This window comes from Ranitomeya imitator, chromosome 2, assembly GCF_032444005.1.
Source record: "Ranitomeya imitator isolate aRanImi1 chromosome 2, aRanImi1.pri, whole genome shotgun sequence".
Taxonomy (NCBI): Eukaryota; Metazoa; Chordata; class Amphibia; order Anura; family Dendrobatidae; genus Ranitomeya; species Ranitomeya imitator.
Window position 1 is genome coordinate 269,767,842 of NC_091283.1, and position 26,098 is coordinate 269,793,939.

The window sequence follows — 26,098 nt, forward strand, 5'->3', positions numbered from 1 at the left end:
TCTTGCATGCTGGCGGCAACGATCTGGGAAAACAGAGATGTATTGAGCTCAGTTCAACGATGACAGCTGATATCGAACGCTTCTTTCACCTGTTACCTGATATTGGTGTGGTCGGAGATGGTGCCACGAGCGGTCTGGCACGGGGCTAAGGACCCAAGAGGCTTAGAACGATCAAAGAAAAAGGTCAACCTGGGAGTGGCAAGATTTGTAAAATCAAAATTCGGCATTGTAGTTTGCCACTACCAACTGGAAGGCGACAAATCAGGACTGCTGAGTCCCGACGGCATTCATCTCATGGACATTGGGCTCAATATATTTTTGTCAGGTCTACAAGACGGGATTGAACAGGTCCTAACGCTGATGGGTGGGGGTCGGAGTCACGTGTAGGTAGTACACATGATCCTCCGTGGCAGAAGTGGAGGGAGGGGCAAAGCTTCGTAGCCGCTCATTGGCTGGCCGCCTGTCGGTCGCAGACTGGGCCCACGGCTGTGAGCCCGTTGCGAAATGTAATTTGCCCCTCCCTGCTTATCAAATTAATAAACTGTGACCGACTAGTTCAACCCATCTGAGCCTCTTCGGGTTGTTTTTTCGGGATTGGTGGTAGGGGGAAGGCACTATTTACGACACACGGGTCTCCGCAGTCAGGCAGGCATGGTACCGCATAGGGAACGTGCCTCAGACTGCGGAGCCCCTACCGTGCAGTGCCTATTCCCCCTCACACTACTCCTCCAGGTGATGCACTAATTGGGACGCCCAGCTGACCAACGGGAAGAGAGAGGAAGGGGCGTCCGGCCACACACACAAGGGTTAAATCCAGGTGCCGGGATCAGTTCCTTCCTCTTTCTCCCCGGATGACCCTCTGGAAGCTATTGTCCCACCCTCCCTCCCCTACATATTTGCTAATGTTTTTGTGACGTTTAAAAAATGTTTTTAATACTTGAACCTTAAAGATGACGATAATAACACTGTTATTTTTAAGTCACAGCAGAAATGGAAGGAGGGGCGAAGCTTCGTAGCCGCTCATTGGCTGGCCGCTTGTCGGTCGCAGACTGGGCCCGCGGCTGTGAGCCCGTTGCGAAATGTAATTTGCCCCTCCCTGCTTATCAAATTAAAGGGAACCTGTCACCCCGTTTTTTCAAGAAGAACTAAAAATAGCGTTAAATAGGGGCAGAGCTGGGCTTTACATTAGTGTATTTTGGAGCCTTTATTCCCAACCTATGCTGCCGAAATACCTTTGTAAAGTCGCCGTTTTGGGCTGTCACTCACGCTGGTCAGGTCATATGGGCGTGGTGACAGCGCTGTTTCTCCCCAAGATCTCCGTTGGTGGCGTAGTGGTGTGCGCATGTCCAAGTGGTGAATCCACTGCGCAGCTTCAAGGAAAATAGCGCGATCTGCGCTATTCAGCCGTTTATCGGTGGGCGCGGCCATCTTTGTGAGGCCGCGCGTGCGCAGATGGTTCTTCTCGGCTTCCCGGGGCTTCAGGAAAATGGCCGTCGAGATCGCCATGAGGACAGGACCCTATAATCCTACGACCGTTTAGGGTACTCCACAATCTCTCAATCAAGAGGAGAGGATCCCACAATCTCCCGATTATGAGGACAGGACCTCGCAATTTCCCGATCACGAGGAGAGGACCCCACAATCCCTGACCACAAGAAGACCACACGATCACGATCTACAGATCACGAGGAGAGGACCCTATAATCCACCGACAATTAAAAGTATGCCACAATCCCCCGACCACGAAGAGAGGACCCCACAATCCCCCAACCATGAGGAGAGGACCCAACAATTACTCGGCCACGATGAAAGGATCCCTCAATCCCACGACCATGAGTAGAGGACTCCATAATCCCCGACCATGAAAAGAGGACCTCACAATTCCCTGACCATGAGGAGAGGACCCCACAATCCCCCAATCACGAGGAGAGACTCCAACAGTCCCCCAACCACAAGGAGTGGACCCCAAGATCTCCCAATAATGAGGAGAGGACCCTATAATCCCCCAACCACAAGGAGAGGACCCCACAATTCCCCGACCATGAGGAGAGGACCTCAAAATTCCCCGACCATGATGAGAGGACCCCACAATCCCACAATCACGAGGAGATAATCCCACAGTCCCCTGACCACGAGGAGAGGACCCCACAATTTTGTGACCACAAAAAGAGGAGCTTATGATCTCCCAATCACGAGGAGAGGACCACATAATAATACAACCATTAAGAGTACACCACAATCCCCCGACCATGAGGAGAGGACCCCACAATCACATGACCACGAGAAGAGGACCCCACAATACCTCAACCATGAGGAGAGGACCCCACAATTCCTTGACCACGAGGAGAGGAACCTACAATCTCCCGAACACGAGGAGAGGACCATATAATCCTCCGAACATTAAGAGTACGCCACAATCTCCCAACCACAAGGAGAGGACCCCTGTTGTGAAATCTGTGGCTGAATTCACTCCTGTGGTCACAAGTGGTACTGCAGCTTCTGAGCTTCCTCCCTCAGGTGTTCTGGTGAGCTCGTTAACTGCTTCATTACTTAACTCCGCCTGATGCTGCTATCCTTGCTCCTTGTCAATGTTTCAGTGTTGGATCTGAGCTTCTCCTGATTGTTCCTGTGACCTGCTGCTCTGTATAGCTAAGTGCTTTTTGCTTTTTTGTTGCTTTTTTTCTGTCCAGCCTGTCTTTTGTTTTGCTGGAAGCTCTGAGACGCAAAGGGTGTACCGCCGTGCCGTTAGTTCGGCACGGTGGGTTTTTTTGCCCCCTTTGCGTGGTTTTGCTTTAGGGTTTTTTGTAGACTGCAAAGTTCGCTTTACTATCCTCGCTCTGTCCTAGAATATCGGGCCCCACTTTGCTGAATCTATTTCATCCCTACGTTTTGTCTTTTCATCTTACTCACAGTCATTATATGTGGGGGGCTGCCTTTTCCTTTGGGGAATTTCTCTGGGGCAAGTCAGGCCTATTTTTCTATCTTCAGGCTAGCTAGTTTCTTAGGCTGTGCCGAGTTGCCTAGGTAGTTGTTAGGCGCAATCCACAGCCGCTTTTAGTTGTGTTTAGGATAGGATCAGGTGTGCAGTCTACAGAGTTTCCACGTCTCAGAGCTCGTTCTTGTATTTTTGGGTATTTGTCAGATCACTGTGTGCGCTCTGATCGCTAAGCACACTGTGTTTCTGGATTGCCTTCATAACACCTGTCATTAGCAAACATAACAGACCCCACAATCGCCCGACCACAAGGTGATGACCCCACAATCCCTCGACCACGAGGACAGGACCCCACAGTCCTCCAACCATGTTGGAGAGGACCCCACGATCCACCAACCATGAAGAGAGGACCCCACGATCCCCCGGCCACGAGGAAACGACCGCACAAACCCCCGACCACGAGGAGAGGACCACACAATCCCCCGACCACGAGGAGAGGACCCCACAATCCCTCAACTAAGAGGAGAGGACTCCACAATCTCCCGATCACAAGAAGAGGACCCCACAATCCCCCAACCATGAGGAGAGGACCCCACGATCTTTCGATCATGAGGAGAGGACCCTATAATCCACCGATAATTAAAAGTACCCCACAATCCCCCCACCATGATGAAAGGACCCCACAATCCCCCGACCATGAAGAGAGGACCTCACAATCTCCCAACCACAAGGACAGGACCCCAAGATCTCCCAATCATGAGGAGAGGACAATATAATCCCCCAACCACGAGGAGAGGACCCCACAATTCCCCGACCATGAGGAGATGACTCCCCAATCCCCGACCATGAGGACAGGACCCTATAATCCTACGACCATTACGGGTACCCCACAATCTCTCAATCATGAGGAGAGGACCCCACAATCTCCAGATTATGAGGAGAGGCCCTCACAATTTCCCGATCACGAGCTGAGGACCCCACAATCCCTGACCACGAGGAGAGGACCACATGATCCCCCAACCATGAGAGGACCCCACAATATCCAACCATGAGGAGAGGACTCCACAATCCCCCAACCATGAAGAGAGGACCCCACAATCCCCCAACCACGACGAAAGGACCACAATCCACTGACCATGAGTAGAGGACCCCACAATCCTCCGACCAGGAGAAGAGGACCCCATAATCCCCTGACCATGAGAAGAGGACCCTACAATCCCCCGACCATGAGGAGAGGACCCTATAATCCTACGACCATTAAGAGTACACCACAATTCCCCTACCATGAAGAGAGGACTCCACAATCCCCTGACCACAAGCAGGACTCCACAACCTCCACTAAACACTTGTACTGCTCCGGTCATTTTTGACCGGACCTATTAAAATGCTGCTTTAGCTACTTAAAAAAAAAATTTTTAATACCTGTATACTGTATGCGAGCATGATTGGTCATCGTAAAAAAAATATGTAAAAAACTCAATTTATTTATTTATTTTGTGCTGATAAAGGTTACAAGGGCTTATTGAATTCTGCACATAAATTACAAATTTGAGCTTAACTAACTAACTAAAACAACTACTACTACTATAACAACTATAACTAACTACAACTAAAACTAAAATTAACTATAGTATAAAATTTAGCTGCGTGCAAACATTTTGAAAAAAAAAGTAAAAATAATAAAAAAAAATTTAAAAAATCAGTTTTTTTCAGAAAATCTTCACATAATTCTATTGTTTACATTCAGGACAGCAATAATACACATGTTTGCCTAGTCCATTATCATGTCCGGCTTTCTATCTCCTTGATTGCTTATTGCATCATCATTGTGCATTGTGCTCATAAGTATCACTTGTTTATTTTTTTTGGGAACATAAGAAACCACTGTTGTGTCTTGAGTGAAATAAAACATGGAACTATCTACACCTCTTTTGCTGAGAATACCTTGTGGAAGCTCAGGCTTGTTTGTACAGAACTGTACTGAAAGCCAATATGTTTTTTTTTACACTTGTACTGTTCCCGGTTTTAGCTAATTTTATGGTTTGCATGTGTAAATCTGCACCTAAAGCAACTGTTTACTTCATAAACAATAGTAGATGCAAATAAGTAGTCTCAAAAGAAATTATAACTCATTTGTTTTACTCAAAAAATGGCTGAAATTAGCTAAAATGCTATTCGGTCATTTTTGACCGGGAACAGTACAAGTGTAAAAAAAAAAAGTGGCACAAAAACTAAACCAAAAAAGGACCCTTAGAAAGAACCCCTCAAATTAGGAAAATAGAAGTAACCACAAGTTTCAGAACCGCATAATGAATTGTTTCAAAAATATCAAAGTTCAAAAACGGTCATTTTTGACCGAACAGTACAGCAGGGTTAAGAGTACACCACAATCCCCCTACTATAAAGAGAGAACTCCACAATCCCCTGACAACAAGCAGAGGAATCCACAATCCCCTCCAACCACGAGGAGAGGACCCTACGATCTCCTGATCACGAGGAGAGGACACTATAATCCTCCGACCATTAAGAGTACCCCATAATCTCCCTAACCAGGAGGAGAGGACCCCACAATCCCCCGGGCAACAGGGAGAGGACCCCACAATCCCTTGACCATGAGGACAGGACCCCATGATCCACAGACCATGAAGAGATGACCCCACAATCCCCCGACCACAACGAGGAACACACAATCCCCCGACCACGAGGAGAGGACCACACAATCTCCCGACCACTAGGAGACGACTCCAAAATCCCCGACCATGAGGACAGGACCCTATAATCCTATGACCATTAAGAGTACCCCACAATCTCTCAATCATGAGGAGAGGACAACACAATCTCCCAATCATGAGGAGAGGACCTTACAATCCCCGACCACAAAGAAAGGACCCCACAATCCCCCAATCATGAGAGGACCCTACAATCCCCCAACCACGAGGAGAGAACCCCACAATCCTCCAACCACGAGGAGAGGACTCCACAATCCCCAACCAAGAGAAGAGGACTCCACAATCCCCCCTGACCATGACAGGACCCCGCAATCCACTGACAATGAATAAAGGACCCCACAATCCCACAATCACGAGGGCAGGACCCCCAAATCCCCGACCACGAGGAAAGGACCCCTCGATCTCCCGATCACAAGGAGAAGATCACATAATCTGCCAATCATTAAGAGTACCCCACAATCCCCGACCACAAGCAGAGGACCACACAATCCAAAGACCACGAGGAGAGGACCCCACAGTCCCCCCAACCATGAGGAGAGGACCACACGATCTCCTGATCACAAGGAGAGGACCCTATATAATCCCCCGGCCATTAAGAGTACCCCACAATCCACCAACCACGAGGAGAGGACCCAACAATCCCCCGACCACGATGAGAGGATCCCACAATCCCCCGACCATGAGTAGAGAACCCCATAATCCACAGACCATGAAGAGAGGACCTCACAATCCCCTGATCACAAGGAGAGGACCCCAAGATCTCCCGATCATGAGGAGAGGACCATATAATCCTCCAACCATTAAAAGTACCACACAATCCCCTGACTACAAGGAAAGGACTCCACAATCACCCGACTACGAGTAGAGGACCCCACAATCCCTCAATCATGAGGAGAGGACACTAGAATCCCCGACCACGAGGAGAGGACCACACAATCGCCTAACCATGAGAGGACCTCACAATCCCCTGACCACGAAGAGAGAAACCCACAATCCCCCGATCACAAGGAGAGGACCATATTATCTCCCGATCACGAGGAGAGGACCCTATAATCCTCAGACCATTAAGACTACCCCACAATCTCCCAACCACGAGGAGAGGATCCCACAATCCCCCACCACGAGGAGAGGACCACACAATCCATTGACTATGAGGAGAGGACGCCACGATCTCCCAATCACGAGGAGAGAACTCCACAATCCCCGACCATGAGGAGAGGACCCTCTAAACCTACGACTATGAGAGGACCCCACAATCTTCCGATCAAGAGGAGAGGCCCTCACAATCTCCTGATCATGAGGAGAGGATCCCGCAATCTGCCAATCATGAGGAGAGGACCCCACAATCCCTGGCCATGAGGACCCCACAATTCCCCGACCATGAGGAGAGGACTCCACAATACCCCTACCACGAGGAGAGCACCCCACAATCCCCAGACCACGAGAAGAGGACCACACAATCTTCCAACCATGAGAAGAGGACCCCACAATCCCACAACCATGAGAAGACCCCACGATCCCCCCAACCACGAGGAGATGACCCCACAGTCCCCCGACCACGAGGAAAGGACTACACAATCCCCTGACCATGATGAGAGGATACTACAATCCCCCGACCACTGCACATTACCTCTCCTGTCCTGAATATACACACTGCACAGTACCACTACTCCTGTCGTGTATATATACACTGCACAGTACCGCTCCTCCTGTCCTGTATATATACACTGCACAGTACCACTACTCCTGTCGTGTATATATACACTGCACAGTACCACTTCTCCTGTCCTGAATATATACAATGCATAGTACCATTTCTCCTGTCCTGTATATATACAATGAACAGTACCACTCCTCCTCTATATATACACTGCACAGTACCATTTCTCCTGTCCTGTATGTATAGACTGCACAGGTCCACTCCTCCTGTATATATACACTGCACAGTACCACTACTCCTGTATATATACACTGCACAGTACCACTACTCCTGTCGTGTATATATACACTGCACAGTACCACTCCTCCTGTCCTGTATATATACACTGCACAGTACCGCTTCTCCTCTATATATACATTGCACAGTACCACTTCTCCTGTCCTGTATATATACACTGCACAGTACCACTCCTCCTGTCCTGTATATATACACTGCACAGTACCACTCCTCCTGTCCTGTATATATACACTGCACAGTACCACTCCTCCTCTATATACACATTGCACAGTTCCACTCCTCCTGTCCTGTATATATACAATGCACAGTACCACTTCTCCTGTCCTGTTTATATACACTGCACAGTACCACTCCTCCTCTATATATACATTGCACAGTACCACTTCTCCTGTCCTGTATATATACACTGCACAGTACCACTCCTCCTGTCCTGTATATATACACTGCACAGTACCACTCCTCCTGTCCTGTATATATACACTGCACAGTACCACTCCTCCTCTATATATACATTGCACAGTACCACTTCTCCTGTCCTGTATATATACAATGAACAGTACCACTCCTCCTCTATATATACACTGCACAGTACCATTTCTCCTGTCCTGTATGTATAGACTGCACAGTACCACTCCTCCTGTATATATACACTGCACAGTACCACTACTCCTGTCCTGTATATATACAATGCACAGTACCACTTCTCCTGTCCTGTTTATATACACTGCACAGTACCACTCCTCTATATATACATTGCACAGTACCACTTCTCCTGTCCTGTATATATACACTGCACAGTACCACTCCTCCTGTCCTGTATATATACACTGCACAGTACCACTCTTCCTGTCCTGTATATATACATTGCACAGTACCACTTCTCCTGTCCTGTATATATACACTGCACAGTACCACTCCTCCTGTCCTGTATATATACACTGCACAGTACCACTCCTCCTGTCCTGTATATACACACTGGAAAGTACCACTTCTCCTGTCCCGTATATATACACTGCACAGTACCACTCCTCCTCTATATATACATTGCACAGTACCACTCCTCCTGTCCTGTATATATACACTGCACAGTACCACTCCTCCTCTATATATACATTGCACAGTACCGCTCCTCCTGTCCTGTATATATACATTGCACAGTACCACTCCTCCTCTATATATACATTGCACAGTACCACTCCTCCTGTCCTGTATATATACACTGCACAGTACCACTCCTCCTCTATATATACATTGCACAGTACCGCTCCTCCTGTCCTGTATATATACACTGCACAGTACCACTCCTCCTCTATATATACATTGCACAGTACCACTTCTCTGGTTCTCTGTTATCAGCAGACTCAGCACCATTAGCTTAATTTGTCTGTTTCTCGCTGCTTCAGGCCCCTGGAGTCAGGATCCATCTCTTGTTGTCAGAACTGGTTTGTCAGGAAGAGGACAGCAGAGGAGGAGGCAGGTTCCCTTGTTCTGTTGCTATGTGGCCCCAAAATCATGGACCCAGTGGACAAAGTGACAATAGACAAGAAGGCATTGAGGGAGGGTAGAACGCAGAAGTCAAAATATTTCCCATCAATCAGCGCATCATTAGCTGCATAGACGATGCGGTGGAATGAGTGGTGGTAGGAGACACGGCAGAGCATGCAGCACCCACGGCACCAACATATACAGGAGTGGAGAAACAGAGTGGCGCCTGTTATATCACAAAATTGGGCATCTTCCCTGAACAACTGCACTCAAAGCAGCTGTAAACTGCAAAATGTAGTGTATGGCCCTTTAATTGTCCTGGTCCTATAAGAAGTTACTGCTCCTGACCCTGATCCTGCAGGAAGTCACCACTCCTGACTGTGTAGAGTTACTAGTCCTGACTTCAATCCTGCAGGAAATTATGGAATTCTGTTCACTCCTGATCCTGCAGAAGTCACCACTCCTGATCCTGTAGGAAGTCACCACTCCTGACCCTGATCCTGCAGGAAATCACAGCTCTTGATCCAACAGGAAGTCACCGCTCCTTACCCTGATCCTGCAGGAAATCACAGCTCCCTATCCATCAGGATGTCACCACTCCTGATCCTGCAGGAAGTCACCGCTCCTGATCCTGCAGGAAGTCACCGCTCCTGACCCTGCAGGAAATCACAGCTCTTGATCCAACAGGAAGTCACCGCTCCTGACCCTGATCCTGCAGGAAATCACAGCTCCTGATCCATCAGGATGTCACCGCTCCTGATCCTGCAGGAAGTCACCGCTCCTGACCCTGAAGGAAATCACAGCTCCTGATCAATCAGGAAGTCACCGCTCCTGACCCTGATCCTGCAGGAAATCACAGCTCCTGATCAATCAGGAAGTCACCGCTCCTGACCCTGATCCTGCAGAAAGTCCCCTCTTCTGACCATGATCCTGCAGGAAATCACAGTTCCTGACCCTGTCCTGCAGGAAGTCACCACTTCTGACCCTGATCCTGCAGAAATTCACTGATCCTAACCCTGCAGAAAGTAACCGCTCCTGACCCTGCAGAAAGTCACGGCTGCTGACCCTGATTCTGCATGAAGTCACTGCTCCTGACCCTGATCCTGCAGAAAGTCACGGCTCCTGGCCCTGATTCTGCACGAAGTCACAGCTCCTGTGTTGTGAATTCTGCTCTTGGGCTCCCCCCGGTGGTTATGAGTGGTACTGCTGCTGTTTTCGGATCGCAGCATTTATCAGGTGTGTTCACTTTTTGCAATTTGGACTCAGCTATTTAGTCCTGCTTGATCCTTTAGTCTGTGCCAGTTGTCCATTGTTTTTGGAGGATTCACATCTCTTACTGGTCTCTCCTGTTTGCTGAGCTTTTCAACAAAGATAAGTCCTGGCTTTGTTTTTGCTGTCCACATGCTGTGGGCCTTATAGTTCAGTGCATTTTCATGTTTTGTCTTGTCCAGCTTTGTCTGTGAAGGATTTTTTGCAGCCAAGCTGTGTCTCTGGAGATGCAGATATACCCTCCATGTCTTTAGTCAGATGTGGTGATTTGTATTTTCTGTGGTGGATATTTTCTAGTGTTTTAATACTGACCGCATAGTACTCTGTCCTATTCTTTCTTTTTAGCTAGTATGGCCTCCTATGCTAAATCCTGATTTCATGTCTGCGTATGTTATTTCCCTCTCCTCTCACAGTCAATATTTGTGGGGGGCTGTCTATCCTTTGGGGATTTTCTCTGAGGCAAGATAGTTTTCCCGTTTCTGTCTTTAGGGGAAGTTAGATCTTAGGCTGTGTCGAGGGGTCTAGGAATGTTAGGTACCCCCCATGGCTACTTCTAGTTGCGCTGCTAAGTTCAGGGTTTGCGGTCAGTACAGGTACCACCTTCTCCAGAGTATGTCTCATGCTGCTCCTAGGCCACCAGATCATAACACTCCTGACCCTGATCCTGCATTAAGTCACCGCTCCTGATCCTGCAGGAAGTCACCGCTCCTGACCCTAATCCTGAAGAAAGTCACTGCTCCTGACCCTGATTCTGCAGAAAGCCACCACTCCTGATCCTGCAGGAAGTCACCGCTCCTGACCCTAATCCTGAAGAAAGTCACTGCTCCTGACCCTGATTCTGCAGAAAGCCACCACTCCTGACTTTGATTCTGCATGAAGTCACCACTCCTGACCCTGATCCTGCAGGAAGTCACCACTCCTGACTCTGAAGAAAGTCACCGCTCCTGACCTTTATCCTGCAAAAAGTCACCGCTCTTGATCCTGCAGGAAGTCACTACTCCTGATCCTGAATAAAGTCACCGCTCCTGACCATTCCTGAAAAAAGTCACTGATTCTGACCATGATCGTGCAGAAAGTCACTGTTCCTGACCGTGATTCTGCAGGAAGTCATCGTTTTTGACCCTGATCCTGCAGGAAGTCACCGCATACAGCTGCACGACCTGCATACCTAATGTTAAAGATAGGTACGCAGGCCGCATGCGGGCCGCATGCAGAAGTAGGCGGAGATAGCGGCGGAAGTGCGGCTGAGGGTGGGGCTTCACAGAGGAAGTCCGCAGCCCTCCGCAGATCATAAAAACGCTAGTGTGAAACTTTATTCAAACAATATAGAAACGTATATACAAAATCCTTAAAAACAGGGTGCCTCAAACCATAGAACACATATACATAAGGAGACTAAGCCGGAGCAGTCCGCGTCAATGCACAGGAACACATGTCATAGCACATACTAGTATCCTGTATCAATCTGTAGACATTAATATATGAATTGTCCAATATTATACAGGGTGGTCCAAAAGTAGGTGGACAGTATGTGTAATAGGGTTAAGAAGGGAGGGGAGTTATCAAACATGGTGTAAAGTGAAAATGACTCAGTTGCCCTTAGCAACCAATCAGATTCCACCTTTCATTATTCAAAGAGTCTGTGAAGAATGAAAAGTGGAATCTGATTGGTTGCTATGGGCAACTGAGTCATTTTCACTTTACACCATGTTTGATAAATCTCCCCCTTCATAACCCTATTACACATACTGTCCACCTACTTTTGGACCACCCCGTATATTAATATATGAATTATCCAATATAATATATTGATTATGCAAATCATGGGAAAGGTACACCAAAAAGATTTATAACTACATTAATCTAGCTAAGATTATCAAGCATAACCTGAGACGGCAATGTATTTGCACAAGGGCGAAATCTACAATTATGAAATACACGTGCAGCTATGGAATGACACTGTGCCCAGTACGAATGACCTGTGTCCGCGCTGTCTCCACACACGAGATGCCCCGTGGCACGCTTAGGCTACGTGCACACGCTGCGGATTTTGCTGCGGATCTGCAGCAGTTTTCCATGCGTTGTAGAGTACCATGTAAACCTATGGAAAACAAAATCCACAGTGCAAATGCTGCGGAAAAAAACGCACGGAAACGCAGCGTTATTTATTCCGCAGCATGTCAATTCTTTGTGCCGATACCGCTCCTGTATAGGAATCTGCAGGTGTAAAACCGCAGGTGGAATCCACACAAAAATAAATCCGCGGTAATTCCGCAGGTAATCCGCATTGCGGTTTACCTGCAGATTTACAAAAACAGGTGCGGGAAAATCCGCAGACATCCCACCTACGTGTGCACATACCCTGAAACTCCTGACCCTTATACTGTAGAATGATATTGCTCCTGACGCCGATACTGTAGAAAGTTCCTGCTCCTGACCCTGATACTGTAGAATGATATTGCTCCTGACCCTAATACTGTAGAAAGTTCCTGCTCCTGACCCTGATACTGTAGAATGATATTGCTCCTGACCCTAATACTGTAGAAAGTTACTGCTCCTGACCCTGATACTGTAGAATGATATTGCTCCTGACCCCGATACTGTAGAAAGTTCCTGCTCCTGACCCTGATACTGTAGAATGATATTGCTCCTGACCCCGATACTGTAGAAAGTTCCTGCTCCTGACCCTGATACTGTAGAATGATATTGCTCCTGACCCTAATACTGTAGAAAGTTCCTGCTCCTGACCCTGATACTGTAGAATTATATTGCTCCTGACCCTGATGATGTAGAAAGTTATTACTTCTGACCCTGACACTATAGAAAGTTCCTGCTCCTGACCCTGATGCTGTAGAATGATATTGCTCCTGACACTGATACTGTAGAAAGTTACTGCTCCTGATCCTAATACTGTAGAAAGTTACTGCTCCTGACCCTGATACTGTAGAAAGTTACTGCTCCTGACCCTGATACTGTAGAAAGTTACTGCTCCTGACCCTAATACTGTATAATGATATTGCTCCTGACCGTAATACTGTACAAAGTTACTGCTCCTGACTATAATACAGTACAAAGTTACTGATCCTGATAATGTAGAATGATATTGCTCCTGACCCTAAAACTGTAGAAAGTTACTTCTCCTGACCCTAAAACTGTAGAAAGTTACTGCTCATGACTCTAATACTGTAGAAAGTTACTGCTCCTGACCCTAATACTGTAGAATAATATTGCTCTTGACTCTACATACTGTAAATTGATATTGCTCCTGACCATGATACTGTAGAATGATATTGCTCCTGACCCTAATACTGTAGAAAGTTACTGCTCCTGACCCTAATACTGTATAATGATATTGCTCCTGACCGTAATACTGTACAAAGTTACTGATCCTGATACTGTAGAATGATATTGCTCCTGACCCCGATACTGTAGAAAGTTACTGCTCCTGACCCTGATACTGTCGAATGATATTGCTCCTGACCCTAATACTTTAGAAAGTTAAGGCTCCTGACCCAGATCTTGCAAAGAGTCACTGCTTCTGGACTCAATCCTGCAGGTAAACATTTCTACTGACACTGATCCTGCAGAAAGCTTACTGCTTCTTGACCCTGATAGAGCAAGCCATTAACGCTCGTGATCCTGCAGGCAAATGTGATTCCTCCCTGTTCACACAAGCAGTGCTGTACTGGTTCTCTTTCATACAAGAAAAGCACATGGAACCGTACACACATACAGGTGTACAGGAGAAGGGACTGTGCACCGGGTCACACAACAGAAGATGCTCTCAGCTGCAGTTTCCTGGGCCTGCCAGCAGAAGGCTGGAATCCTAAACCCCTCATTTCCACCTCCCTCAAGAATTTTTATGGCTTTGAGCTGCGAAAGCAGGTCTCCCTACACTCCTCATTCCCCCACCCACCTGATACTGGCTAAAACTGGTACAGAAAGCATTTGATTCGATTGTTATTTTAAAGTTAAATATATTGGCACAGATAAGGGCTAGAGATATAAGGATTATATATTCCAGATGTCCATCGAGAGATCTATAGCTCACTGAAATCGCTAGAAGCTAAACCCAACGAGTGCAAGGTGCGGGTTTCTCCGTAAGCGGGTCATGTAACTACACTGTGTTTACACTTAAAAGAATCGCCCCGACGTGGTGCACCTCCTGATCATGGTGTCATCCGTATAAGGTTCATACAGTGAGCTATGTCAAAAAATGGTTTGTCAAGCTCAGAAAAGAGGAGTGCATTTCATAACTCAGCCCACTCAGTGATGTCACGATGAGAGAGCATATCTTAACCCTGCTGAGTTGTGAGTGTGTCTTTTGTCCACGGTCTAGCTGCTATACAGATGTGTGATATGCATCTAGATGTGGCCCCTGAGCACATGGTCGGCCAGGAGATGAAATGATCTGAACGAAATGTAAGTGTTTTCAACTTTAATCCCATTTTATTTGTAATTGTACTATAGATAAGACACTTGTCTTCTTTATAATATCTTTTTATACTTCTGCAAACACTGCCTACCTTTTTTTTGGAGTAAAATAAAAAATTACTAGCTTTGTCTCTCCATGATCTATAACGAACTGTCGCGTCCTCTGAGGTGAATCACGCTACTGATTTGGGTTAGCTCCAGACCCGTTAATACTTACAAAATTGGAGCTGGTGGCAGAAGAATTTGTCCTGTGCAATTGGAAGGCTTAGTAGTGACGGCGGCGTTGATAATTATTGTTCCCGCCTGAGTGGGAGTAGTTACAGTATATCGCCCTCACTGCAGCATGCCCAATAGCCAGTACATAGCAGGCAGCCTTTCTGGTGACCAATTACCCTAGGTGCAGTACCCTGACTGATCTGAGGGTAAGGGGGCGCCAGAGAGCTGCAAGTTCCAAACCAGAAGTGGGATATAGATAAATCCCCTTCAGAAAGAACCAGGGGCAACCAAACAACCCCGGTTCATGACAAATTGGTGTGAGTTGTGGGGATGATAACGGTATGAACCGTGACAATGCTTATGTAGGACTGTGAAATATACACAGAGCAGTGAGCGGTACTGTGCATCCATACATACAGGGAGCAGTGAGCAGCGCTGTGCATCCATACATACAGGGAGCAGTGAGCGGTACTGTGCATCCATACATACAGGGAGCAGTGAGCAGCACTGTGCATCCATACATACAGGGAGCAGTGAGCAGCACTGTGCATCCATACATACAGGGAGTAGTGAGCAGCACTGTGTATCCATACATACAGGGAGCAGTGACCAGCACTGTGCATCCATACATACAGGGAGCAGTGAGCGGTACAGTGCATCCATACATACAGGGAGCAGTGAGCAGCACTGTGCATCCATACATACAGGGAGCAGTGACCAGCACTGTGCATCCATACAAACAGGGAGCAGTGAGCAGCACTGTGCATCCATACATACAGGGAGCAGTGACCAGCACCGTGCATCCATACATACAGGGAGCAGTGAGAGGCACTGTGCATCCATACATACAGGGAGCAGTGAGCGGTACTGTGCATCCATACATACAGGGAGCAGTGAGCAGCACTGTGTATCCATACATACAGGGAGCAGTGAGCAGCACTGTGCATCCATACATACAGGGAGCAGTGACCAGCACTGTGCATCCATACATACAGGGAGCAGTGAGCAGCACTGTGCATCCATACATACAGGGACCAGTGACCAGCACTGTGCATCCATACATACAGGGAGCAGTGAGCAGCACTGTGCATCCATACATACAGGGAGCAGTTAGCAGCACTGTGCATCCATACATACAGGGAGCAGTGAGCAGCACTGTGCATCCATACATACAGGGAGCAGTGAGCAACACTGTGCATCCATACATACAGGGAGCAGTGAGCAGCACTGTGCATCCATACATACAGGGAGCAGTGAGCAGCACTGTGCATCCATACATACAGGGAGCAGTGAGCAGCACTGTGCATCCATACATACAGGGAGCAGTGAGCAGTGCTGTGCATCCATACATACAGGGAGCAAGGAGCAGTGCTGTGCATCCATAGATACAGGGAGCAGTGAGCAGCACTGTGCATCCATACATACAGGGAGCAGTGAGCAGCGCTGTGCATCCATACATACAGGGAGCAGTGAGAAGCACTGTGCATCCATACATACAGGGAGCAGTGACCAGCACTGTGCATCCATACATATAGGGAGCAGTGAGCAGCACTGTGCATCCATAGATACAGGGAGCAGTGAGCATTGCTGTGCATCCATAGATACAGGGAGCAGTGAGCAGCACTGTGCATCCATACATACATGGAGCAGTGAGCAGCACTGTGCATCCATAGATACAGGGAGCAGTGAGCAGCACTGTGCATCCATACATACAGGGAGCAGTGACCAGCACCGTGCATCCATACATACAGGGAGCAGTGAGAGGCACTGTGCATCCATACATACAGGGAGCAGTGAGCGGTACTGTGCATCCATACATACAGGGAGCAGTGAGCGGCACTGTGTATCCATACATACAGGGAGCAGTGACCAGCACTGTGCATCCATACATACAGGGAGCAGTGACCAGCACTGTGCATCCATACATACAGGGAGCAGTGAGCAGCACTGTGCATCCATACATACAGGGAGCAGTGACCAGCACTGTGCATCCATACATACAGGGAGCAGTGAGCAGCACTGTGCATCCATACATACAGGGAGCAGTGAGCAGCACTGTGCATCCATACATACAGGGAGCAGTTAGCAGCACTGTGCATCCATACATACAGGGAGCAGTGAGCAGCACTGTGCATCCATACATACAGGGAGCAGTGAGCAACACTGTGCATCCATACATACAGGGAGCAGTGAGCAGCACTGTGCATCCATACATACAGGGAGCAGTGAGCAGCACTGTGCATCCATACATACAGGGAGCAGTGAGCAGCACTGTGCATCCATACATACAGGGAGCAGTGAGCAGTGCTGTGCATCCATACATACAGGGAGCAGGGAGCAGTGCTGTGCATCCATAGATACAGGGAGCAGTGAGCAGCACTGTGCATCCATACATACAGGGAGCAGTGAGCAGCGCTGTGCATCCATACATACAGGGAGCAGTGAGAAGCACTGTGCATCCATACATACAGGGAGCAGTGACCAGCACTGTGCATCCATACATATAGGGAGCAGTGAGCAGCACTGTGCATCCATAGATACAGGGAGCAGTGAGCATTGCTGTGCATCCATAGATACAGGGAGCAGTGAGCAGCACTGTGCATCCATACATACAGGGAGCAGTGAGCAGCACTGTGCATCCATAGATACAGGGAGCAGTGAGCATTGCTGTGCATCCATACATACAGGGAGCAGTGAGCAGCACTGTGCATCCATACATACAGGGAGCAGTGAGCAGCACTGTGCATCCATAGATACAGGGAGCAGTGAGCATTGCTGTGCATCCATACATACAGGGAGCAGTGAGCAGCACTGTGCATCCATAGATACAGGGAGCAGTGAGCATTGCTGTGCATCCATACATACAGGGAGCAGTGAGCAGCACTGTGCATCCATACATACAGGGAGCAGTGAGCAGCACTGTGCATCCATACATACAGGGAGCAGTGAGCAGCGCTGTGCATCCATACATACAGGGAGCAGTGAGCAGCACTGTGCATCCATACATACAGGGAGCAGTGAGCAGCACTGTGCATCCATACATACAGGGAGCAGTGAGTATTGCTGTGCATCCATACATACAGGGAGCAATAAGCGGCACTGTGCATCCATACATACAGGGAGCAGTGAGCGTTGCTGTGCATCCATACATACAGGGAGCAGTGAGCAGTGCTGTGCATCCATACATACAGGGGGCAGTGAGCGTTGCTGTGCATCCATACATACAGGGAGCAGTGAGCGTTGCTGTGCATCCATACATACAGGGAGCAGTGAGCCTTGCTGTGCATCCATACATACAGGGAGCAGGGAGTGGCACTCTGCATCCATACATACAGGGAGCAGTGAGCATTGCTGTGCATCCATACATACAGGGAGCAGTGAGCGGTGCTGTGTATCCATACATACAGGGAGCAGTGAGCAGCAGTGTGCATCCATACATACAGGGAGCAGTGAGCGTTGCTGTGCATCCATACATACAGGGAGCAGTAAGCGGTGCTGTGCATCCATACATACAGGGAGCAGTGAGCAGCACTGTGCATCCATAGATACAGGGAGCAGTGAGCATTGCTGTGCATTCATAGATACAGGGAGCAGTGAGCAGCACTGTGCATCCATACATACAGGGAGCAGTGAGCAGCACTGTGCATCCATAGATACAGGGAGCAGTGAGCATTGCTGTGCATCCATACATACAGGGAGCAGTGAGCAGCACTGTGCATCCATACATACAGGGAGCAGCACTGTGCATCCATAGATACAGGGAGCAGTGAGCATTGCTGTGCATCCATACATACAGGGAGCAGTGAGCAGCACTGTGCATCCATAGATACAGGGAGCAGTGAGCATTGCTGTGCATCCATACATACAGGGAGCAGTGAGCAGCACTGTGCATCCATACATACAGGGAGCAGTGAGCAGCACTGTGCATCCATACATACAGGGAGCAGTGAGCAGCACTGTGCATCCATACATACAGGGAGCAGTGACCAGCACTGTGCATCCATACATACAGGGAGCAGTGAGCAGCACTGTGCATCCATACATACAGGGAGCAGTGAGTATTGCTGTGCATCCATACATACAGGGAGCAATAAGCGGCACTGTGCCTCCATACATACAGGGAGCAGTGAGCGTTGCTGTGCATCCATACATACAGGGAGCAGTGAGCAGCACTGTGCATCCATACATACAGGGAGCAGTGAGCGTTGCTGTGCATCCATACATACAGGGAGCAGCGAGCATTGCTGTGCATCCATACATACAGGGAGCAGTGAGCCTTGCTGTGCATCCATACATACAGGGAGTGGCACTCTGCATCCATACATACAGGGAGCAGTGAGCATTGCTGTACATCCATACATACAGGGAGCAGTGAGCGGTGCTGTGTATCCATACATACAGGGAGCAGTGAGCAGCAGTGTGCATCCATACATACAGGGAGCAGTGAGCGTTGTTGTGCATCCATACATACAGGGAGCAGTAAGCGGTGCTGTGCATCCATACATACAGGGAGCAGTGAGCAGCAGTGTGCATCCATACATACAGGGAGCAGTGAGCGGCACTGTGCATCCATACATACAGGGAGCAGTGAGCGTTGCTGTGCATCCATACATACAGGGAGCAGCAGTGTGCATCCATACATACAGGGAGCAGTGAGCGGCACTGTGCATCCATACATACAGGGAGCAGTGAGCATTGCTGTGCATCCATACATACAGGGAGCAGTGAGCAGCACTGAGCATCCATACATACAGGGAGCAGTGAGCAGCGCAGTGCATCCATACATACAGAGAGCAGTGAGCGTTGCTGTGCATCCATACATACATAGACGGTATTACGTATCAGATATCACTCCTGGAATGTTCTGCTTCCAGAGTTCCTGATATGAAGGGTTAAGTATGTTATGATTTCTGCTCCGGAGAGGATGAGGTGGCTCCGCTCAGCGCTCAGACTAGTCACTTTAGTGAATGGTTTGTTCCATTAACGTTTTCTGCTCAGATTTCTGAACGGACGAGCGGCGGGTGAATGAGAGGAGGCTGAATGAGCGGCGGGTGAATGAGAGGAGGCTGAATGAGCGGCGGCTGAATGAGAGGAGGCTGAATGAGCGGCGGGTGAATGAGAGGAGGCTGAATGAGCGGCAGGTGAATGAGAGGAGGCTGAATGAGCGGCAGGTGAATGAGAGGAGGCTGAATGAGCGGCGGGTGAATGAGAGGAGGGTAGCAGTCCGTTCCCATTCACAGACCCCCCTACCACGAGACATGAAGCCCCCCAAACATCAGTACACGGTCACGGCAATATGTGGCTGTATAACAGCTGGTTAACCCTTCCATCACCAGACACAAGAGGCAGCGCCATCATACAGGGAGATTATAAGGAGAGGACAGATGGCAGGTGGAGCAGTGTGCACTGCGCTGTACACGTCTGATAGGAAACAGCACAAAGGGAGAAGCAACAATATCTCTGAATACATCATTGTAGCAACCAGCAGAGGATACAATGTGACAACACAGCCTGTGCCCCACACTGTATAGGAAAGGGTTAACATCTCACCATCAGAGTGCTCAGAGAGAAGGACCCAAGAGTGTTCATCATCACTGAAAGGGTTATTATCATATTACAAGACACAAGGTGGGGGTTACACTTGGTAAAGGGGGACCCCAATGTTGTCCCAGCGCCCCAGTAAATGATTATAGTGATTGGTAAGCTCCAATATGATGGCCCCATGATGGCCCAGCTCCACTGTGATGTCCCAGCTCCAATGATCCCCATGATGTCCCAGCTCTAATGTGATGGTCCTATGATGGCCCAGCTCCAATGTGATGGTCCCATGATGGCCCAATTCCAATGAGATGACCCCATGATGGCCTAGCTCCAGTGTGATGGTCCATGATGATCAAGCTTCAATGTGATGCCCCCATGATGCCACATCATGTCGAAGCTCCAATGTGATGGCCCCATGATGTCCCAGCTCCAATGTGATGGCTCCATGATAGCCCAGCTCCAATGTGATGGCCCCATGATGGCCCAGCTCCACTGTGATGGTCCCATGATGGCTCAGTTCCAATGAGATGAGCCCATGATGGCCCATCTCCAATGTGATGGCCTCATGATGGCCAAGCTCCAATTCGATGGCCGCATGACGGCCCAGCTCCACTGTGATGGTCCCATGATGGCCCAGTTCCAATGAGATGACCCCATGATAGCCCAGCTCCAATGTGATGGCCCCATGATAGCCCAGTCCAATGTGATGGCCCCATGATGACCCAGCTTCAATGTGATGCCCCCATGATGGCCCAGCTCAACTGTGAAGCTCCATCATGTCCCAGCTCCAATGTGATGGCCCCATGATGGCCCAGCTCCGATGTGATGGCCCCATGATGGCCAAGCTCCATTATGATGACCTCATGATGTCCAAGCTCCAATGTGATGGCCCCATGATGGCCAAGCTTCAATGTGATGCCCCCATGATGGCCCAGCTCTCCTGTGATGCCCCATGATGGTCCAGCTTCCCCCGTGATGGCCCTATGATGACCCAGCTTCTCTGTGCTGGCCCATAAACATCCAGCTCCCCCCGAGATGGCCCCATGATGACCCAGCGCCAATGAGATGGCCCCATGATGACCCAGCGCCAATGAGATGGCCTCATGATGGCCCAGCTCTACTGTGATGACTCCATAATGGTCCAACTCCCCTCTGATGACGCCATGATAGCCCAGTTCCAATGTGATGCTGCATGATGGCCCATCTCCTCTATGATGACCCTGTGATGGCCCAGTTCTCCTATGATGGCCACGTGATGGTCCAACTCCCACTGTGGTAGCCACATGATGGCCATGCTCCAATGTGATATCTTAGCTCATCCTGTGATCACCCTGTGATAGCCCCATGATGTTCCAGCTCCGGCCATGATGACCCATCTCCAACGTGATTCCCCATGATGGCCCAGCTACCCTGTGATGACCCTGTAACGGCTCAGCTCACCTGTGATGGCCCCATGATGGTCCAGCTCCCCCCGTGATAGCCCCATGATAGCCCAGCTTCAATATGATGGCCCAGTGATAACCACATAATAGCCCAACTACATCGTGATGGCCCAACTCCAGCATAAAAGCCCCATAATGGCCCAGGGTCCAATGTGATGGCTCTGTGATGGCTCAACTCCACCTTGATGGCCCAACTCCAGCCTAATGGCACCATAATGGCCCAGGGTCCAATGTGATGGCTCCGTGATAGCCCAACTCCCCCGTGATGGCCCCACGAGGGCTCAGCTCCACTGTGATGCTCCAATGATGGCCCAACTCCCCTGTCATGGCCCCATGATGACCCAGCTTTATTGTGATGGTTCTATGATGGTCCAACTCTCCAGTCATGCCCCTCTCATGGCTCAACTCCGCTGTGATGGCCCTATAATGGCCCAGCTCCACCGTGATGGCCCAAGTCCCCTGTCATGGCACCGTGATGGTCCAACTCTCATCTAATGCCCTTTGTGATGGCCCCGCTCTCCGGTGATAGCCCCATGATGGTCCAACTTCCCTGTGACGGCCCTAACTCCCATGTGATGGCCCCATGATGGCCCAGCTCCAATGTGATGGTACTATGTTGGCTCAGCTACATTGTGATGGTCAAGCTCCAGTGTGATGGCCCCATGATGGCCCAACTCCCCCGTGATGGCTCTATGATGGCCCAACTCTCCTGTGATGGTCCAACTCCAATGTGCTGACTCAATGATGGCTCAGTTCCACTGTGGTTTCCCCATGATGGCTCAACTACCCCGTGATTGTCCCATGATCACCCAACTCCCCGTGATGGCTCCATGATGGCCCAAACTCCCCTGTGATGGTCCCACAATGGCCCAGCTCCAATGTGAAGGCCCCATGATAGCCCAACAACCCAGTGATGGATCATGATGACCCAGTTCTCTTGTGATTGCTCCATGATGGTCCAATTCTCCTGTGATGCCCCTGTTGCCTGTGATGGCCCCTGAAGTCACAACTACCCTATGATGGCCTCATGATGGCCCAACTCCCCTGTAATAGCTCCTGATGGCCCAAGATAGCCCAGCTCCACCTTGATGCCCCTATGATTTCCTAGCTCCAATGTGATATCCCAGAACGTCCCAGCTTCTTTGAGATATCCCGATAACAGACCAGCTCCCCTGTAATAACTCCCATAATGTTCCCGCTCTGAAATCTCCTAGAAGACCCCCACCTTAAATTACATGTGGGTGTGAAAGTGGGGAAAATATCACATAATAAATGCAACACAAGCTGAGAGAATTCACCAATCCTGGCACTGAAGGGGTTACTGTGGAGGAATGAGAGGAAGAGCTTACTTTTGGAGGAATGCATTCCCTGCAGCAGTGAAGGGGTTAACGGGTCTAATGAGCAGGATCCATCAATGAAGGGGGTTACTACAGTCAAGGGTTAACAGGCCAGGAATCACCCCTCCCTCCATTATTAACCCTTCCTAGGGCACCTACCTCCTCCACAGTGAGGGGCATACAGATCCTGTACTCCTTCAGCAGCATGGTCAGACTGGGGGATGCCGGAGACGAGGGGGCTTCACAAGATCCCTGGGAGGATGCGCTGCACCGCAAAGCCTCAGGCTGGAATCATCGTAATCCCGCACACAGACCCACGCGTGGAAATGATGATCACTGCTCTGCAGCCATCACAGATCATCTGCCCTGCAGCCCCCGACCTCAGCTCCCTGCCCTGCAGCCCCCCGACCTCAGCTCCCTGCCCTGCAGCCCCCCGACCTCAGCTCCCTGCCCTGCAGCCCCCTGATCTTAGCTTCGTGCCCTGCAGCCCCCCGACCTCAGCTCCCTGCCCTGCAGCCCCCCGATCTCAGCTCCCTGCCCTGCAGCCCCCCGACCTCAGCTCCCTGCCCTGCAGCCCCCCGACCTCAGCTCCCTGCCCTGCAGCCCCCCGATCTCAGCTCCCTGCCCTGCAGCCCCCCGATCTCAGCTCCCTGCCCTGCAGCCCCCGACCTCAGCTTCTGCCCTGCAGCCCCCCGAACTCAGCTCCCTGCAGCCCCCTGACCTCAGCTCCCTGCCCTGCAGCCCCCTGATCTTAGCTTCCTGCCCTGCAGCCCCCCGACCTCAGCTCCCTGCAATCCCCTGACCTCAGCTTCTGCCCTGCAGCCCCCCAACATCAGCTCCCTGCCCTACAGCCCTCCCCCCCAAGTTAGCTCCTACCACACTGATCTTAGCCCCCCGATCTCCGCTCCCTGCAGCCCCGATCTCCGCAGCCCCCGATCTCCGCTCCCTGCAGCCCCCCGCAGCACGAGCCGTGGCCCCAGCAGCAGAGGATGCAGCCTGCGCTCAGTTCCTACATGAGTGATAGTGACATCAGCAGAGGAAGGATGCACAGTGCGGACCAATGGGAGACCCTCCTCACAGGAGCCTGGTGTGGGGGCTGCAGCCTGGAGGGAGGGGGCTCATCTGCTGCTGCCGCCGGGGGTCAGCTGGTGTCAGGGCTGCAGAGCCAGAAACTAGCAGGAGCCGCAGCCCCTAACACCCTGCCCTGAGCACCGAGGAACCCCGTATATTACACTGCACCCCCTGTATATTACACTGCACCCCCGTGTATTACACTGCACCCCCTGTAGATTACACTGCACCCCCTGTAGATGACACTACACCCCCGTGTATTACACTGCACCCCCTGTATATTACACTGCACCCCCGTGTATTACACTGTACCCCCTGTATATTACACTGCACCCCCTGTATATTACACTGCACCCACTATATATTACACTGCACCCCCTGTATATTACACTGTACCCCCTGTATATTACACTGCACCCCCGTGTATTACACTGTACCCCCTGTATATTACACTGCACCCCCTGTATATTACACTGCACCCACTATATATTACACTGCACCCCCTGTATATTACACTGCACCCCCTGTATATTACACTGCACCCCCGTGTATTACACTGCACCCCCTGTATATTACACTGCACCCACTATATGTTACACTGCACCCCCTGTATATTACACTGCACCCCCTGTAGATTACACTGCACCCCCTATATATTACACTGCACCCCCTGTAGATTACACTGCACCCCCTATATACTACACTGCACCCCCTGTATATTACACTGCACCCCCTGTATATTACACTGCACCCACTATATATTACACTGCACCCCCTATATATTGCACTGCACCCCCTGTATATTACACTGCACCCCCTGTATATTACACTGCACCCCCTGTATATTACACTGCACCCCCTATATATACACTGCACCCCCTGTATATTACACTGCACCCACTATATGTTACACTGCACCCCCTGTATATTACACTGCACCCCCTGTATATTACACTGCACCCCCTATATATACACTGCACCCCCTGTATATTACACTGCACCCCCTGTATATTACACTGCACCCCCTATATATTACACTGCACCCCCTGTAGATTACACTGCACCCCCTATATACTACACTGCACCCCCTGTATATTACACTGCACCCCCGTGTATTACACTGTACCCCCTGTATATTACACTGCACCCCCTGTATATTACACTGCACCCACTATATATTACACTGCACCCCCTGTATATTACACTGTACCCCCTGTATATTACACTGCACCCCCGTGTATTACACTGTACCCCCTGTATATTACACTGCACCCCCTGTATATTACACTGCACCCACTATATATTACACTGCACCCCCTGTATATTACACTGCACCCCCTGTATATTACACTGCACCCCCGTGTATTACACTGCACCCCCTGTATATTACACTGCACCCACTATATGTTACACTGCACCCCCTGTATATTACACTGCACCCACTATATATTACACTGCACCCCCTGTATATTACACTGCACCCCCTGTATATTACACTGCACCCCCGTGTATTACACTGCACCCCCTGTATATTACACTGCACCCACTATATGTTACACTGCACCCCCTGTATATTACACTGCACCCCCTGTAGATTACACTGCACCCCCTATATATTACACTGCACCCCCTGTAGATTACACTGCACCCCCTATATACTACACTGCACCCCCTGTATATTA

General features: G+C 49.7%; 1 protein-coding gene and 1 long non-coding RNA gene across 2 annotated transcripts in view; one reads left to right on the forward strand and one right to left on the reverse strand.

The window, feature by feature from the left end:
* The window catches only part of PITPNC1 (phosphatidylinositol transfer protein cytoplasmic 1), a 98,899-nt gene extending 75,068 nt beyond the window's left edge, over positions 1-23,831 (reverse strand). The window contains exon 1 of the mRNA XM_069749172.1: positions 23,505-23,831. Within this exon, the coding sequence (XP_069605273.1) occupies positions 23,505-23,552 (48 nt within the window). The 5' untranslated portion in view covers positions 23,553-23,831. The remainder of the gene's footprint in view (positions 1-23,504) is intronic.
* LOC138663089 (uncharacterized) overlaps positions 14,281-26,098 on the forward strand; it is a 35,492-nt gene continuing 23,674 nt past the window's right edge. Inside the window, exon 1 of the long non-coding RNA XR_011318118.1 lies at positions 14,281-14,797. This is a non-coding gene — a long non-coding RNA (uncharacterized lncRNA). The remainder of the gene's footprint in view (positions 14,798-26,098) is intronic.